This window comes from Syngnathus acus, chromosome 2, assembly GCF_901709675.1.
Source record: "Syngnathus acus chromosome 2, fSynAcu1.2, whole genome shotgun sequence".
In the NCBI taxonomy this organism is placed as follows: Eukaryota; Metazoa; Chordata; class Actinopteri; order Syngnathiformes; family Syngnathidae; genus Syngnathus; species Syngnathus acus.
Window position 1 is genome coordinate 15,890,681 of NC_051088.1, and position 14,522 is coordinate 15,905,202.

At 39.4% G+C, this 14,522-nt stretch overlaps 3 protein-coding genes across 5 annotated transcripts in view; 2 read left to right on the plus strand and 1 right to left on the minus strand.

The window, feature by feature from the left end:
* Positions 1-56: 56 nt before the first annotated feature.
* On the minus strand, positions 57-12,569 carry prok1 (prokineticin 1). Of its 3 annotated transcripts, XM_037276805.1 has the most exons (6): positions 12,512-12,569; positions 6,725-6,797; positions 3,248-3,604; positions 2,326-2,623; positions 993-1,118; positions 57-499 (listed from the first exon to the last, which is right to left on the minus strand). In XM_037276805.1, the coding sequence occupies exons 4-6, from the start codon at positions 2,398-2,400 to the stop codon at positions 377-379; spliced, it is 324 nt and encodes a 107-aa protein (XP_037132700.1). In that variant the 5' UTR covers positions 2,401-2,623; positions 3,248-3,604; positions 6,725-6,797; positions 12,512-12,569; the 3' UTR covers positions 57-376. The 3 variants fall into 3 exon arrangements, with proteins under 3 accessions (XP_037132700.1, XP_037132693.1, XP_037132707.1); XM_037276798.1 differs by having other exon boundaries at positions 2,326-3,604; XM_037276812.1 differs by having other exon boundaries at positions 2,326-3,604; positions 6,725-6,794; positions 12,512-12,555.
* Positions 4,217-5,828, plus strand: lamtor5 (late endosomal/lysosomal adaptor, MAPK and MTOR activator 5). The gene is made up of 4 exons (XM_037276823.1): positions 4,217-4,356; positions 4,450-4,511; positions 5,070-5,187; positions 5,606-5,828. Exons 1-4 carry the CDS (start codon positions 4,322-4,324, stop codon positions 5,664-5,666), a joined length of 276 nt encoding a protein of 91 aa, XP_037132718.1. The 5' UTR covers positions 4,217-4,321; the 3' UTR covers positions 5,667-5,828.
* The window catches only part of slc16a4 (solute carrier family 16 member 4), a 21,607-nt gene continuing 13,836 nt past the window's right edge, over positions 6,752-14,522 (plus strand). The window contains exons 1-2 of the mRNA XM_037276780.1: positions 6,752-6,905; positions 7,938-8,023. Of these exons, the coding sequence (XP_037132675.1) occupies positions 7,983-8,023 (41 nt within the window). The 5' untranslated portion in view covers positions 6,752-6,905; positions 7,938-7,982. The remainder of the gene's footprint in view (positions 6,906-7,937; positions 8,024-14,522) is intronic.

Genomic DNA, 14,522 nt, shown 5'->3' on the forward strand with positions numbered 1-14,522 from the left:
CCATCAAAAGGAAGAACAACTGTTTTTGCCTTCAAATGATGTAATACAGCGAGGACTGGTATGTCGTTTCATCTTTTATTGGCAAGATCAGTGTACAGTCCTGTGATAAATTAGCAACATACAGTACAACAAATACTTTAATGAGTCACAAAACCTTGAATGTGTCTGACGTGGCTTCTATGGCTCCTTGAGGCATGAAGTGCATGACTACAATCAAGACAATTCAAATGTATTGTGCAACTGACATCAATACCATTTACATTTGCAAAATGGACAGACAGGTGGTACTTTGCCCAACACTGCTAGTATATACGTAAAGAGTCGCCAGGATGTGTTTTTCGTCCCCAAAAGTCTTGAAAGGGATCCTCTGGCCCTTTTATTGAAAGTCTATGTTCTTGTAGTCTTCTGTGCATCTGTACTTGCTTCCGGCGTAGCGGGTGCACACCAAGTGGGGGAGGCAGGGGCACGTGTGGTGCTGCCTTTTACCAAAAAAGGGCACCTGCTTGAGTGCAAAAATGAATCCAAGAGATAAAATGTGAGAAGAAAAGCATTATAATTTGTCTGCTCGCCTTATGTTTTCATTGACTTAAAAAAAAAAAAAGATATACGACGGTGATAAAAATCCGATGTGAGAAAAAAGAGGGCAGATTCAGAATCATCTGATTAAAAAAATGCAAAAAAAATATGGAGCAGTGTAATTTACAAAATGGAAAAAATATATGCAAGTTTCTTTTTCAAATTGATTGAATAATCTGTATACAGTATACATACATACGCTATACAGTGAGGCCCGAAATTCTCCATACCCCTGGGCCGGGGTATGAATAGCTTTGAGCTTAACTTTTGGCCTATCCCAAATAGACTAGCTAGAGTTACAGCCCATATTTTTCATACCCCTGACCGTAAATACCTGACGTTGCTGTCTGAATGATGTAGGCCACAGCGCTCAATAAATACCTTCCTTACATGACATGACTGTCTGCGTGTCCCACCTTGTGGCTCAGCGGGTGGCATAGATCGCCTTCGGTACCCCTCGGGATGCACATCCTCAGGCCCCTCAACCACAGACTGACGGCACAGCACAGACCCAGGCCACATTGCATGTCTCGCTCACAAGCCTGGAGGGAGACACAACTCAGTCACACCGCAGATGCTAATAACGTATTTTGCGCTTTACCTATAAGGCCCCTCACGGCTGAATCCAGAGGGCAGCCATCCTAATTTAGGTTATCCTTTTCTACTGAAAGCACAGTTCTAAGGCTAGGATTCTTGCATCCTGCCTTTTTTTATGTGCACCCCTGTTTATAGAACTGGGTTGTGACAAGAGGAAAATGCCAAACGGACTGCTCTCCCTGACCTATGATGTAAGATGCTTTAGTTGAATTGCACCCACGCGCATTTTGTATGGTTTCATCGCTCTGATCTATTTACAAGCGGCTATTAACTCTAGCCAGGATATCCTTACCTCCGGTGGACGTGAAGGAAGATGAGGATGTGGTCTCCACGCTGTCATGCGTAATCACTTTTCATTTAATAGAACAAGACGTGTGACTGTGCTTTTAGGCATCTATTGCATTGGCACATGGCACATGATCTATTTGTATTGAAGCGGATCAAATAAATTGGAATGGATCAACTTTATTTGCAGGGTGGCTTCGCGTTATTAATATTGACAAATTTGCACCAATGCAGCACAGCATATACCTGTCAATGGAAATGAAACCAGGATTGCTTGACAAATGTACCCAATAATTCACTAATTCGGGTGGATTCATGGTTAGTATGGCGAGCAATGGTTACTCTGGCTTCCTTCAACATTCATTGCAAAAAAAGAAAAGAAATAGAGACATACGTTAACTCTATAGTATTATATGTACTATATGAAAATGTAAGAGAAGGTAAACAGATTAGATTAGTTTGTAGATGATGAATAATTCATCGCTGCCCCTGCAGGTATGTGCAACTTTGCCACTAGGGCGGCAGTATAATACAGTCATGCAGAGACAAATGAAGAAGAGTGCTTTAAGTGACCCAGTAAGCTGCAGTAAATAAGGTGCATTTGCTTTTCTTTTCCCGATATTAGACAATTAGAAAAATCCCCCATATGCTGCAAAACTGAAATTACCATCTACAGCAAACATGTTTCAAATCAAGAAACTTTGTTCCGAGACATTCTTTTGGAGGTAACAAATGTTTGATAAATATTACCCAAGAATATATTTCATTGTTATCGTTTGAATTATTACAATTATCCAAAAACGACTTTCAAAAGGAAATTAAATGGAAAATATATGCACATATACCATATATATATAAATAACTCACTCCTGTGATGACAGCTCCTTTGGACCAGCTCACAGATGCCAGGAGAAAGGACAGCAGCACCACTTGGAAGCTCATGATGAAATGGATCCTCTTATGAAGCTTTCCAGCAGTCACTTGGGTGCGTCTCCCGGCTCCTCTCTTTATCCACTCGGGCTCCCTCACCTCACCTCAGCTTACCTCCCGCCCACTCAGTGTGTGAGGTACCCCCACGGCCACCTCATCAGATGCTCACAGACAGGAATCCACGCATTGACGGACGGAGGTTCCTCTGTTTTTGAGTTTTTCCAAACATCTATTTCTGTGAGAGACTTGTTAAATTGAGACAGGCATGTGCGACTCCATTCTAACTTAAGTTTGAATGTAATTGATTAATTCTAAACACAGCCACAGCCCATTTGTAAGGGTGTGGACACTTTTGTAATCACATTCTTTAGCCATTTATTTGAATAAAACTCATTTAGATACTTATTGTGTTCATTTTTATTAAAACAAAAATTTAATTAAAAAAATAGGTAAAATAATCTGACTATCAATTGTTCAGTGTGTTGAAATTTGTTCCATGAGTGGTCAACATTTTGGAGAATTTTCCTCACTGATTTTGTTTTGGTCGTGATGCTATTTAGTTGAGCAAATAAAGCAAAACTTATCAAATGTATGTTTGACTTCAATGGCACACCACCAGGAAAGTGTCAGATTGTAAATTGTGCAGCACTGTGATTGTACCTCCAAGATGTAATTGATCAAAAAAGGTTAGTTGTTCAAATACCTTTGAGCCAGGGGAAATCACAAAACTATGGGTCAGATCTACACTTGGGGTTTGACTCTTTTGAATGATCTAATGTTGTTGAGATGTGGCCAGATAAACAACGCTATGTCATTGATGAAGTGAGTTTGTGTGTGTGTTTGTGTGTGTGTGTGTCACCTTTTGATTGAGTGTATAGCTTTTGTGAGTATTATTAGGATGCGAGCCTGCCGCAGTGCCGTTGATGGATTCCTTCAATGTACCAGCCACATAATCATATCGAGTCATTTTTGCCCCGTCAGCAGCGCCGCCACTGAGGAAGAGCGGGGTCTTAAGGCTGACTCGCCCTCAAAATCAATCAACATTACACTATACAAATAAAACGCTCTCGGTTTATGCCCATCACATTAAGGCAATACCATATGATCAATGCGAGGCCTCATGTGAGCAATAGTTTCATGCTGATGTCTTAGAACAGTGGTGCTCAAACTTTGCACCGAATAATGCCCATCTAGCCCCCCCAAGAAACTTCCAAATCTTTAAAATACAGTATCATAACCAACATGAAACAAACAAACAAACAAACAAACAAACAAACAAACAAACAAACAAACAAACAAACAAACAAATTGTTAAACATTAAAAATAGATGTGTTGTACTTTAAAAACAAATATAACTGAATTATAAAATGCTCCATATCAAAAAAGTAAAAAATGTATAGAACTGAATTTATTTCAAAAAGTGTTTAAGCAGGTTGTGTTCACAGCTGATGTTTGACTGTATTCATCTTTTAAATGTATTTTTTAATTAAATGATTATTTTGCATACCACTAGACAAAGCCCAAATACCACGAATAAAGAGATTGGTGATAAATGAGAGTATTTTTTGATACTTTCTACTTTTATAGGGAAATATTTGTACCTTTTCACCTTTAAGGGAGTCAAAATCAATTCTTGTGCTTTTACCATTTATTTATGTACTTATACTTTAGTGACGAGTGTAAGTACTTTTGCCACTCTCATATTTGTATAATGTATGTCTTGTATTTAAAAGAATAGTAACCCTTACACTTCCAAACATGAGATTAATTTTGTCCGCCGTTTGCCAAAACGCGTTTCTTACTTTTAGGCCCTTGTGGCGAGTCGTAGCTGTGATCACGTGTAGAGTCAGCTGATTCAATACCGGAAAAGCATCACAACACCAACAAGGGTTCTCATTCTGGTCAACATTCCTTTTCATAGCCTTATTGCGGATGGAGTCGACATTGGAACAACATCTTGACGACACGTAAGAGATCATTAGTCATTGTTTGATTTTGTATGTCTAGTGTTTACGCAAGAACATTTCGATTTGTTCCCTCTTTCGTCGCTTGGTTCGCAGCATGAAGAATCCAGCAGTGGTCGGGGTTCTTTGTACGGACGAGCAAGGACACAACCTGGCATGTAAGTCAACTTTCATGTTTAGACAACTTTTCCTGGTTGAGTTCTAAAATTGGTTTAAGATCTTCCCGATTTTTTTCGGCTCCAGCTCACCATTTACCCACGCACCCTCTCTGAATTGCCAGCAAAATTGAAATTCTCTACCGCACGCAAAATAAACATTATTCACTAAAATTGGCAACTTTCTAATTCCTGCAGGGGGAAAAAAAAATCAGTAGTGTGTCTTTGTGTGCGCGCTCGTGTGAGAGTATTTTAGTTGTGTATGAGTGAACTAAATTGAGTAATTTGAGAATAATTTATTAGTGTGTTAGCATAGAGTATTTTAGTTGTATTTGAGAGTGAACTAAATTGAGTAGTTTCAATTAATATGAAGATTGAAAGTATGTGAAACAGTTTCAGTATGTAGGCGAAGGGAAAACATCCTTTAGAATAGAATAGATCTTTATTGTCATTGTCACACATGTTTAATAAGTATGAGGGCATTTTTGTGATATGTGTAAGCTTTAATGCTGTCTGATGTGTGTTGGTGACATTTGTCGTTGTTCCTTAACCTCCAAACAGGCCGTGGATCGCTGTCGGATGAGCATGGGGGTGTGGTGTCCGTTTTGGCCAAACAGGCCGCTGCTCTGACAAGAGACCCCACGGACACGCCCACCGTGTGCCTGGAGTCTGACTCTGGGTGAGTGCCGCTGACCCCAACTTTGTTAATCTGTCTGAATTAAATTACACAAAAGATTGAATATTACATTTTACAGAATGGGGCAGAATAACAACGTCAATATTTGTTTGAATTTAGTTTGTGTGGCTATGCTGCCACCTAGCGGGAGCTCCCTGAACTTCCAGTGACGTTTGCTATTTTGGAAAGTCAGCTTCTGTGTTTTTTTTAATATAATAATGAATCAATAACATTTGTGTTGCCCCAAGAGCAGAATTTTGATCAGTGTTTCCATTTTTATTTTGTTTCATTCCTTTGGTGGTCCTTTAGGAAATAACACATTTAGACTAAAGCTTTAATGTCCACATTCTTTATTTTATGTGTTACCAGAACAATTAAAAAATAAATAAAGCATTGTGGTTTCTCCCTCTATGATTTTCAGCAACATTTTGGTGAGGAGTCATGGCAGTGTCACAGTTGCCGTTCACAAGATTTCCTCCTGAAAGCAATTTGAGATGTACAGAAAATACTGCAATGTTTGTGTCCCAATCATGTTTGTCTTTGACCAAGTGTGTCAGTCTGTAATTGTTTAAGGATATGTACAAAAGCTGCATCTATGAACAAAGATGCATATACTTTCAAAATAAACTTGATGATGTGTGTCATCTGTTGAGTCATTTTAGGAACTTAGGAATACTGAAAGTGCAGTCTGTGTGTGCTTATCATAGTTAAAAAGATATACACAATATATAAGTATATTGTGAATATCTTGTGTGTGTATGTATGTATATACATTTCTTAAGTAATTTGAGATTTTCACATACGACTGTTGTTTGGAAGTGTTTAACTCGATGTACTGCAAGAACCAGTTTGTCAGAAAATGAACATCCTTTCAAAGAGGCTTTGGGCCAGTGCTTCTCAAAACTTTTGGGGGATGAAATTATTGTGCATTTTATTTTATTTTTTAAAAATGGTGCCTGCTATTCCCCGAGCGACCTGTCGGTGGTCTCAAGGTCTATGCAGTTGAGGTCAGACGCCACCCAAAATCATTTTGTACTGAATACAAATGACTGTACTACTAAGTGTATTTTATTAATTTATTTTCCACAAACCTCAATGGTGTTAATAATAATTATGGAAAGTTTTCTGGTTTAAAATGCGACCATGAGACCCATTCTGATGTCTTGGCATCTCCATCACGTGACCCGGCGCAGCTAAAGCGCCCCCACCCTCCTTCTATCCCCTCTGGTTGACTTGCGAGCTCGCAGACGCCTTGGAACAGAAGGTGAGAGGATGCAGAAGGGACGCAGCCGCCGCGTGTAGAGGTGCAAGCAAGATCCCGGGCAGAGTCGGAGCCCCCAACCCTTGCTCCCCACGCCCCCCACCCCCTCCTCCTAAGTGCAAAGTTATGGCTGAAGGAGAAGAGCCTCCAATGACGCGCCTTGCAGGTTTGGGCAACCTTTCTCTCAAAGTTTACGCAGCAATAAAGTGGTCCTGGTCTGGCATTGCTAAAAATAAGTTATTTATGGCTTTAAAAGTGTGTCCCTCTCCCCTTTCTCACCCACGTTGGTTCTCCTCACAGATGGCCTGCAGATGACGATGACACGCGCCGTTTAAGTGTCACTCTGCGTCTGCTGTGAGGAAGAGGACGGCTGTGAGTAGGGGGCACCGCACCGCACCGACGCCACCGCCATGCAATCCGGCTGCGCTCCAGAGATAACAACTGGCAGCAACTACACGAGGTAAGACCCCCTTAAACATGCGACAATAAGTCTTGTGTAAAGCGCTCAAATTCAGCGTTTACTACAGAGTGTCAAACTCTCCATTCCTCAGGACATTAATGTCTGCTTTGCAATGCACTGCAAGGCTGCAGAAACGTGCAGCGAGTGGTGCCTAACGAATTTATTTTGTGCCTAACGAATTTATTTTGTGCCGAGGCCATCACTGAAATTACTCGAAGTCTACCTCAAAACAACTTTCTCCATTGAAATAGATGAAAATGTCTTCCAAAAGTCCCCCAAACCCACCAACAATGTTTATAGTATATCTATCTAAACTTGAGATAGCTAATCACATGTGCCAAAGAGGCCCGTTCTAACATATCCATCCATCCATCCATCCATCCATTTTCTGTACCGCTTTGTCCCCACTAGTTTTTATAATTGTTACACATGTAGCAAGTAAAACTGACTCATTACCACTTTTGTTTTTAACATGCAATGGGTAAAATGTAACCATTAAAATGTTTTGGCAGCGGGTCAGATTGGCCCATTAACATATTTTTGGTGTAAACATGCATAAGGTCAATTTGACCTATTATCTTTGGTTTATTTGACACACGTGGTAAGAAAATCAATCGTCTTTATTCGCCAAGTTTGGTTTGTGCATGCAAACACAGAATTTGACTCTGGTAGGTTTCGACTTCTGTACAAAAAAATTTACCCTTTAAGATTTTCTGGTGTTAAACATGCTTTGAGTCAAACTGATGTATTAATATTTTTTAGCATGTTAAAATGTGTGTTAATTTGACCTCTTAAACACTAAACCAGTGTTAAATAGGCAGCGGGTCAAATTGACCCTTTAACATCTTAGGCTATTAAACGTGGAGGCTTAAACCCTTTTGGTGTCAAATTGACCCATTGCCTTTTTATAGCATTAAAAATTCAACAATCAATTTGACCTGTTATCATTTAAACATGCAGCTAGTCAAACTATATTATTATGTATATACTCATATTTGGTTACGACAAACATGCTTCATCGTCTTGTTGCAGGTGTCAAGTTTGAAGCGCTCGAGCTGAGAATGTTACGCGTAGACGATGACTTGTGACCTTCGTTCCAAAGCAAACCAACAAAACAGGTGAATCCAAATATTTGTGTTTTTTGTCATTTAAGAAAAACGGTCCTGTTTGTTTAGTTGGTGATGTCTTTTCATACCGCAGCAGTTTTGGTGTGCCGCAGGGGGTTTGACATTTTCCCTCAGGTGTTATGGTTTCAGACAAAATATTTATTTATTGAACAGTCCTGGAAAGAGACAGATGGGGAGCAATAACAACAGTATTAAAACTTCCTATGAAAAGAGTAACATCACGTAAGATTTGGATTTTATTTACGTGTTGGAGTGGGAAAGTAGTGAGGAAAGGGATGCAACAAGATGCAATGGTACAGTGCGACTGATGCATGGTGGGAGTTCCCATGTAAAGAATTGTGAGTGCAAATGAGAGGAATTCAACCTCCTCATTGTCAAAAAAATACAACAACTCTTTGCTCATGCTTGTTTTGTCTCCTTCAAAGTCAACATATTTCTAAAAACTCTCGGTTGTGTCAAAGTGTAGGAGTGCCGTGTACTTTCATAGCGTACTGGTACCTGTAGTGTCGGTGGCTAGTAGTCTAATAGTGTATTGTGGTAGTGGCGGGGCCCTATTTTTGTCGGCAGGGTACGTAAGTGTGTGTTTTCAATTTATAGTGTAGTGGTGGTATGGTGTCATATTCTTGTCGTGTAGTACTATTGTGTAATACTGCAGTACTGTTGTAGTGTAAAAGTGTCATAGTGTTTCTTAGTGCCATATTGTGGTTGTGCTGTAATGTTTAGTTGTATTGTAGTGATGGAGTTGGTGTGAAGTATTGTTGTATTGCAGTGTAGTTTAATTGAGTCATAGTGTAGTCATGTTGTGGACTGCTACTGTTTGTAGTGTGTAGTTGTATCATAATGTGTTGTAGTTGAGTATAGTGATAACATTGGAGTGTGTTTTTGTGTTTTGAGTTGCAGTCCTGAGAGAATCCCCAAAAAAGCATCAATTTATGACACCGACTCTTTTACAGCGGGTAAAAAAAAAATAGCATACAATCTGCAGTAGCTGTTGTGCTTACATGTGTGAAACAAGCTTAATGTGTTGCTGTCAAAAAAGCCGATAAGTGCCAGGATTATCTTTGGATTCTTCATTTTACTTCATTTTGATTATAAAAAAAAATCAAGTTTGAAGAAGAATGTAAAATAGAGTTTCAGCTTGTTTTTATAAGCACTCTTGTTTGGTTTTAATTGATTTTCTAGTTTTAGTGATTTAGGTCCTTTTTTGTAACTTTCTCAAAATGGCAGAATTTGGAGGTTGGTCAGTAAACATGTCAAATCACTTAGCAAGGTCATCGGTCAGAGTTTGACAGGTTTCTACTTCCTGTTGTTGTCCCACTGCTGTTGATTGATTTTTTTATCATTGTGAGTCAGACTGAAAGTGATTGGAAAGGAGCAGGGACTATTTGCAGAAGGTTTGAGGCCAATCAAATGCACAAGAAATTGAATGAAGAAGCCCTTTAGTTGCTGAAATTTGGCCTCAGAACAGCAGTTTCTTTGGTCACCCAGGGTACATTTAATGATCCCAGTGTCAGAAACAGAAAGAATAACAATAAATATTGTTTGTCTCGCATTCATAAACCCATTGCTTCCCAGTACAATCAATAGTTTTTGCAAATCACGTTTCACATATCAATAAATAAGATTTATTACTTTGAAAAATGTTGCAAATATGTGAAATGAAGCATTTTTATAGCATTATTTTTTCCACCTATTGCACAGGTTATATACAGAAAAATATATTAAAATGGGTCCCATTAATCTATTTTGAAGCCGCTGATTTCCCCACTGATGCATTTGAGATGTATTTTTCTTTTTCTTTTTTTTCATTCAGCAAGTATGACGGTAGCGGTGTGGTATTTATTGCTTTACCCTAGTAGTTGCAGTATTGCTGTAGTGTAGTAGCAACGTGTCAGCGTTTTTCAGTGCAGCACTTGTGTAGTGTCATATTGTAGTAGTCTTGGAATGTATCATTTAAACTCTTATCAGAAAATTCCAGGAGATATACGGAATATATGTTTATCCTATCACAAATTAATACCAGTTTGGACAGAGCAAGCTGACCGCAAAATTGAGGTTGGTATCAATTTTAGCATTTGACAGCAAATGCAACATTGTGCTGAGAGGAGAAAGTGTCATCTTGCAGCGTGGCTAATAATGGAACATAAACAAACAAGATGAGACAAAACAACTGTTTGGCTCATCTGCTTGTGTGCTGTTTAATTTTAGCGAGTAATGTTCTTTTTGTGTGCCCTGAGCGCTAAGTTTGCTTCAAACAGTGTTGTTTCGATTGATGTAGTTTTCAACACCCGCTAGTTGGAGGCTCCACGATGACCCACGTTTCACTGCAATGGCGTTTTTGGACTACGATGTAGACCAATATTAGCCGTTTGGGTGGAGCCCACCTGTTTGCGCCAGTGCAGTAGGAGGGAGGGAGTGTTGCATCACATTCCCCACAATAGCCTCTTTCAGACCAAACAGCCCAGGAACTCGTTTTGTTGTGTAGTTGTCTCGTAGTCTAGTGAAACTAGATACAGTACTGGAAGCTAACAGAAATTAACGTGAAAACATTAATATCTGTTAGATCCCAGTACTGTATCTAGTTTCTTTGTTTCTAGATTTTGATTGGAGCCTTTTTTCTTAGCTCATAATGGTCCATGCAAATCGGCCCATTATTGTTTGCTTTGCCATAACCCTGCTTACAGCTGGAATAACAAAAAACAGATTGGTTTGTGTACGCTAACGCAAGACAGGGTATATGGGTTCAAGCTAAAAGACAGTTTGGGTTAGAGTTCAACTTATAATGAAACGATGGGAGTTTTTTCCTTTTTCCTCCAGGGTGTCAAAAACCGAATTTAACGTCTGCACCAGTAAAGAAGATGAGACTGTATTGGTCAAAATGATGAAAAGTGCCTTTGGTGTCCTCATCAATATCATTCATTCATCATGAAAATGTTGCAGAATAACAAAACCTTTACTCTTAAAACATACCAGTACAATGAGTTCCTTAAAATATGTTTCCTTCTTTTTTTTACCGTTTTAAGAAAAATAATGTATTATACATATGCTGATGTCCTACACACCTCTTGACTGAAATAAAATAAATTACATAAAAAGTTACTTGTTAAAATCAAATTGTTTTGACTATGGATTTGCTATTTTCATGATCATATTGAGCATCTTGCACTTGCCATGTTTGAGTCGCTGCCACTTAAAGACATCTTACAATGTCTTCACTGACATTACTAGCAGCGTTTTTGTCTTTCGTCAATGCAGACCGAATATTTACACATTTTACATAATTGTCTTTTTTTTTACGTGTGGTTGGACGTTGTCAAGTTAAACATGTCCACTCTGTCTCTTGGAAATGCAAAACATTTTTGTTAACCAGTACCCAGTCTGTGGAGGTTCAAAATGTGCACATTAAATGTTAACATTAGCCAAAATGTCCATCCTGTCATAGTCCACCCTGTCAGCAAGCTTTCAATTTGCATATTCATTGCTTGCAGTTAAATTAGTTAAAAACAATGTGTGGGAGCTTGTCCAATATTCATGTCAGAATAACATCTACATGCAAGGAATATATATATTTTTTAAACATTAAAACAAAGAGTGGATCACATTGACCCTTTAGTATTGCCGGTAAGAAAAAACAAAACCCAATAGGATGTTTGACAATGGGCTTTGAAATGATCTTTTGGTACAGTCTCTTTATTTGTGTCTAAAAACAAGACATGCTTGCTAGATTTGAGTAGTCCAAAAAGTGGGTCATGACTTTATGGTAAAGCGTGGCTGGGACCATATGAGAAGGGTTAGAAAAACAGCTGAGCAAGTTTAATACTGAGGCAGTGTGTCCACTTCCAATTTGAGGCTTGGGTTAACGTTTCAGGCCGGCGAGACGCCTGGCTTAAGAAATGGTACCGTCCGCTTTTGGAAGTCATATCTAGAACAGAGAGAGCGTCACCCTGTAATGTGAGCCGTGGTTTGGGTTAAATGAGTCCAAACCTCCCACGCTTTTTAATAGCACCTGTGTGGACACAAATTACAGCTTCACAATCTTAATAGGTACATCAAAATTGACAATGTGCTCATTTATGCAGTGGTGTTATTTCCAAAATGTGGAATATGACATTTAATTGACATACACTGATGGGCCAACCTTTAATAAGACAAGAAAGACAAACTAACAAGTTAAACAATTTTTATCATAACATAAGACAGGCATTCTTTGCACTACTTTTTCAGTACACATGCTTTAGAGGAAAACTTTTTAAAATCTTTTTGGCAAGAGCCAGATTGATACATAAACCACTCAACGGACTTCTTCACAGTTTCAATCTGGGACTGCTTCACTGTGACCTGCTCAGGAAAGGAGGGACATTTGAGTACAATACTTCAAGCTGATTGGGCGATATGGCAACTTGTGCAGCCTTACCAAACTTTTATTTTGACCAATTACGGCAATGAAAATGCGAATCAAGAAATGAAAGGATCACAGACCTCGTGTCCGGTTGAAAGCGCCTTTCGGTGCACCTCTTCCAAAAAGAAACTGTGAGAACAGAATTAGTTGCAGCGCCCATGCATTTGTGCAGTGGTGTTTGTTTCACCCGGTCTCAGCGCTTCTTGTTTTCGTCGCAGCCACATGCCTCGCCCCCAAGCACATTGTTGCTTTGTGATTGATCCAGCCACCATTGGCTCGGGTCAGAAAAAATTTGATTTGAGTTGATTTTTTATTTTTTTGATGAAATCACAAATGCCGGGAGAATTCAGTTTTTGTAGGCAAGATTATAACAACCTTAGTGAATGGAATCTCTTACGTACACCCCAAAAGAAGATAGCAACTATTCTTCACAAATTTAAAATTAGGGATGCCAATATTGTACTTGGATTGCGGGGAAAAAAAGCTCCGATACTTACAAACTGATACTTTAGCAGTCTGACATATAACTTCAAGACTAAGACACCGCATGACTAAAATAGCTTTTAAAGTTAAAGTCCCAATGATCGTCACACACACATCTGGGTGTGGTGAAATTTGTCCTCTGCATTTAACCCATCCCCGTGTGATTTTGATCCATCCCCTGGGGGAGAGGGGAGCAGTGAGCAGCAGCGGTGCCGCGCTCGGGAATCAGTTGGTGATCTAACCCCCCAATTCCAACCCATGATGCTGAGTGCCAAGCAGGGAGGCAATGGGTCCCATTTTTATAGTCTTTGGTATGACCTGGCCGGGGTTTGAACCCACAACCTTCCAGTCTCAGGGCGGACACTCTACTACTAGGCCACTGAGCTGGTTTTGTTACAGGCTACATTGCAGCAAAATGTGAGACAAGAGAAGAACATGCAGTAAAATTTGTCAATGATGACAAATTGTTACTCTAACATCAGACGTAATGTCATGTTCAAGAAAAGTTTGTGTTTTTGAATAAAAGTAAAGCACATCTTCACCACAAGATGTAATGGCCTTATCAAGACTAAGAAAATGGTGGTAGGGCTAATACCTTCAATTTTGAAACTGTGAAACTATCCATCCCATAAATGTGTGTTGAACAGTGCTCAAGAGGGAGCTTCAAACATTTCTGACAAGTGTTTGCATTTCCATCATATTTGACAGGTTCCTGCAGAAACAGACACTGGTTGGTCTTTGAAGGGTGCTGGGGAAATCCCAAAACATTAACAACAGTCCAATTCATGTAAATGCGCATTCTTATTGGACAGTGGGGAAGATATTTACTGGGAAGTTTGAAACAGTACCGAGAACTGTGTTCCCGTCACATTTTCCACAATAACATGTACTTTGATCATCTGTACTGTAACGATGACATTTTGTTTGATTTTTATGAGTGTTAAGGGTCTTGTTGCCAAAGTGGTTGGTTTGTGTACCTAATATTGTGGCCAGTGATTGTCAATCACGGAATGGTGTGTCGAAAGGAAACGTGTGGGCGTTTTGTACGTCCTGGTGGAAACGTGCCCAAACACGAGGCTGTTAAACCCTCGCCGCGAGATGCCGATTGCAAACCCCCATTCCCCGATCCCGCAGACCCTTGGCACATTCTCAAACATGCACTCAGGCATGCTCGGCGAACAACTTATGAAAAGCACATGGGAGGCAAATATTTCCCCGGCGGTACACTGGTCCAATTCATTCCTCTTTTAATCCGCTCTGAGTTTGCTGCCTAAAGACGTCTTGCTTTCTTGTACAAGTCACTTATTGATTCAGGCGCCAAGATACAGTGCTGCCTTCAAGTTCCGACACAATGCAGTCCATGACTTCCATTTGCTTGACTTTTGACCATTTGTCCATTGAGATCAATGAAATTTGGAGTCATTCATTCCCAAAACTCAAATATATGTATACGTTTACAAAGTACATCAGGGTTGGGGAAATGTTTGTGCTCAAGGGCTACATTTGATTTTGAAAACAGACAAATATGACAGGTGGAAAAACACATGTAAACCATGCAAAAATATTTTTATAATTTGTTTAATTATAATTAATCAACTCATTTTTTGA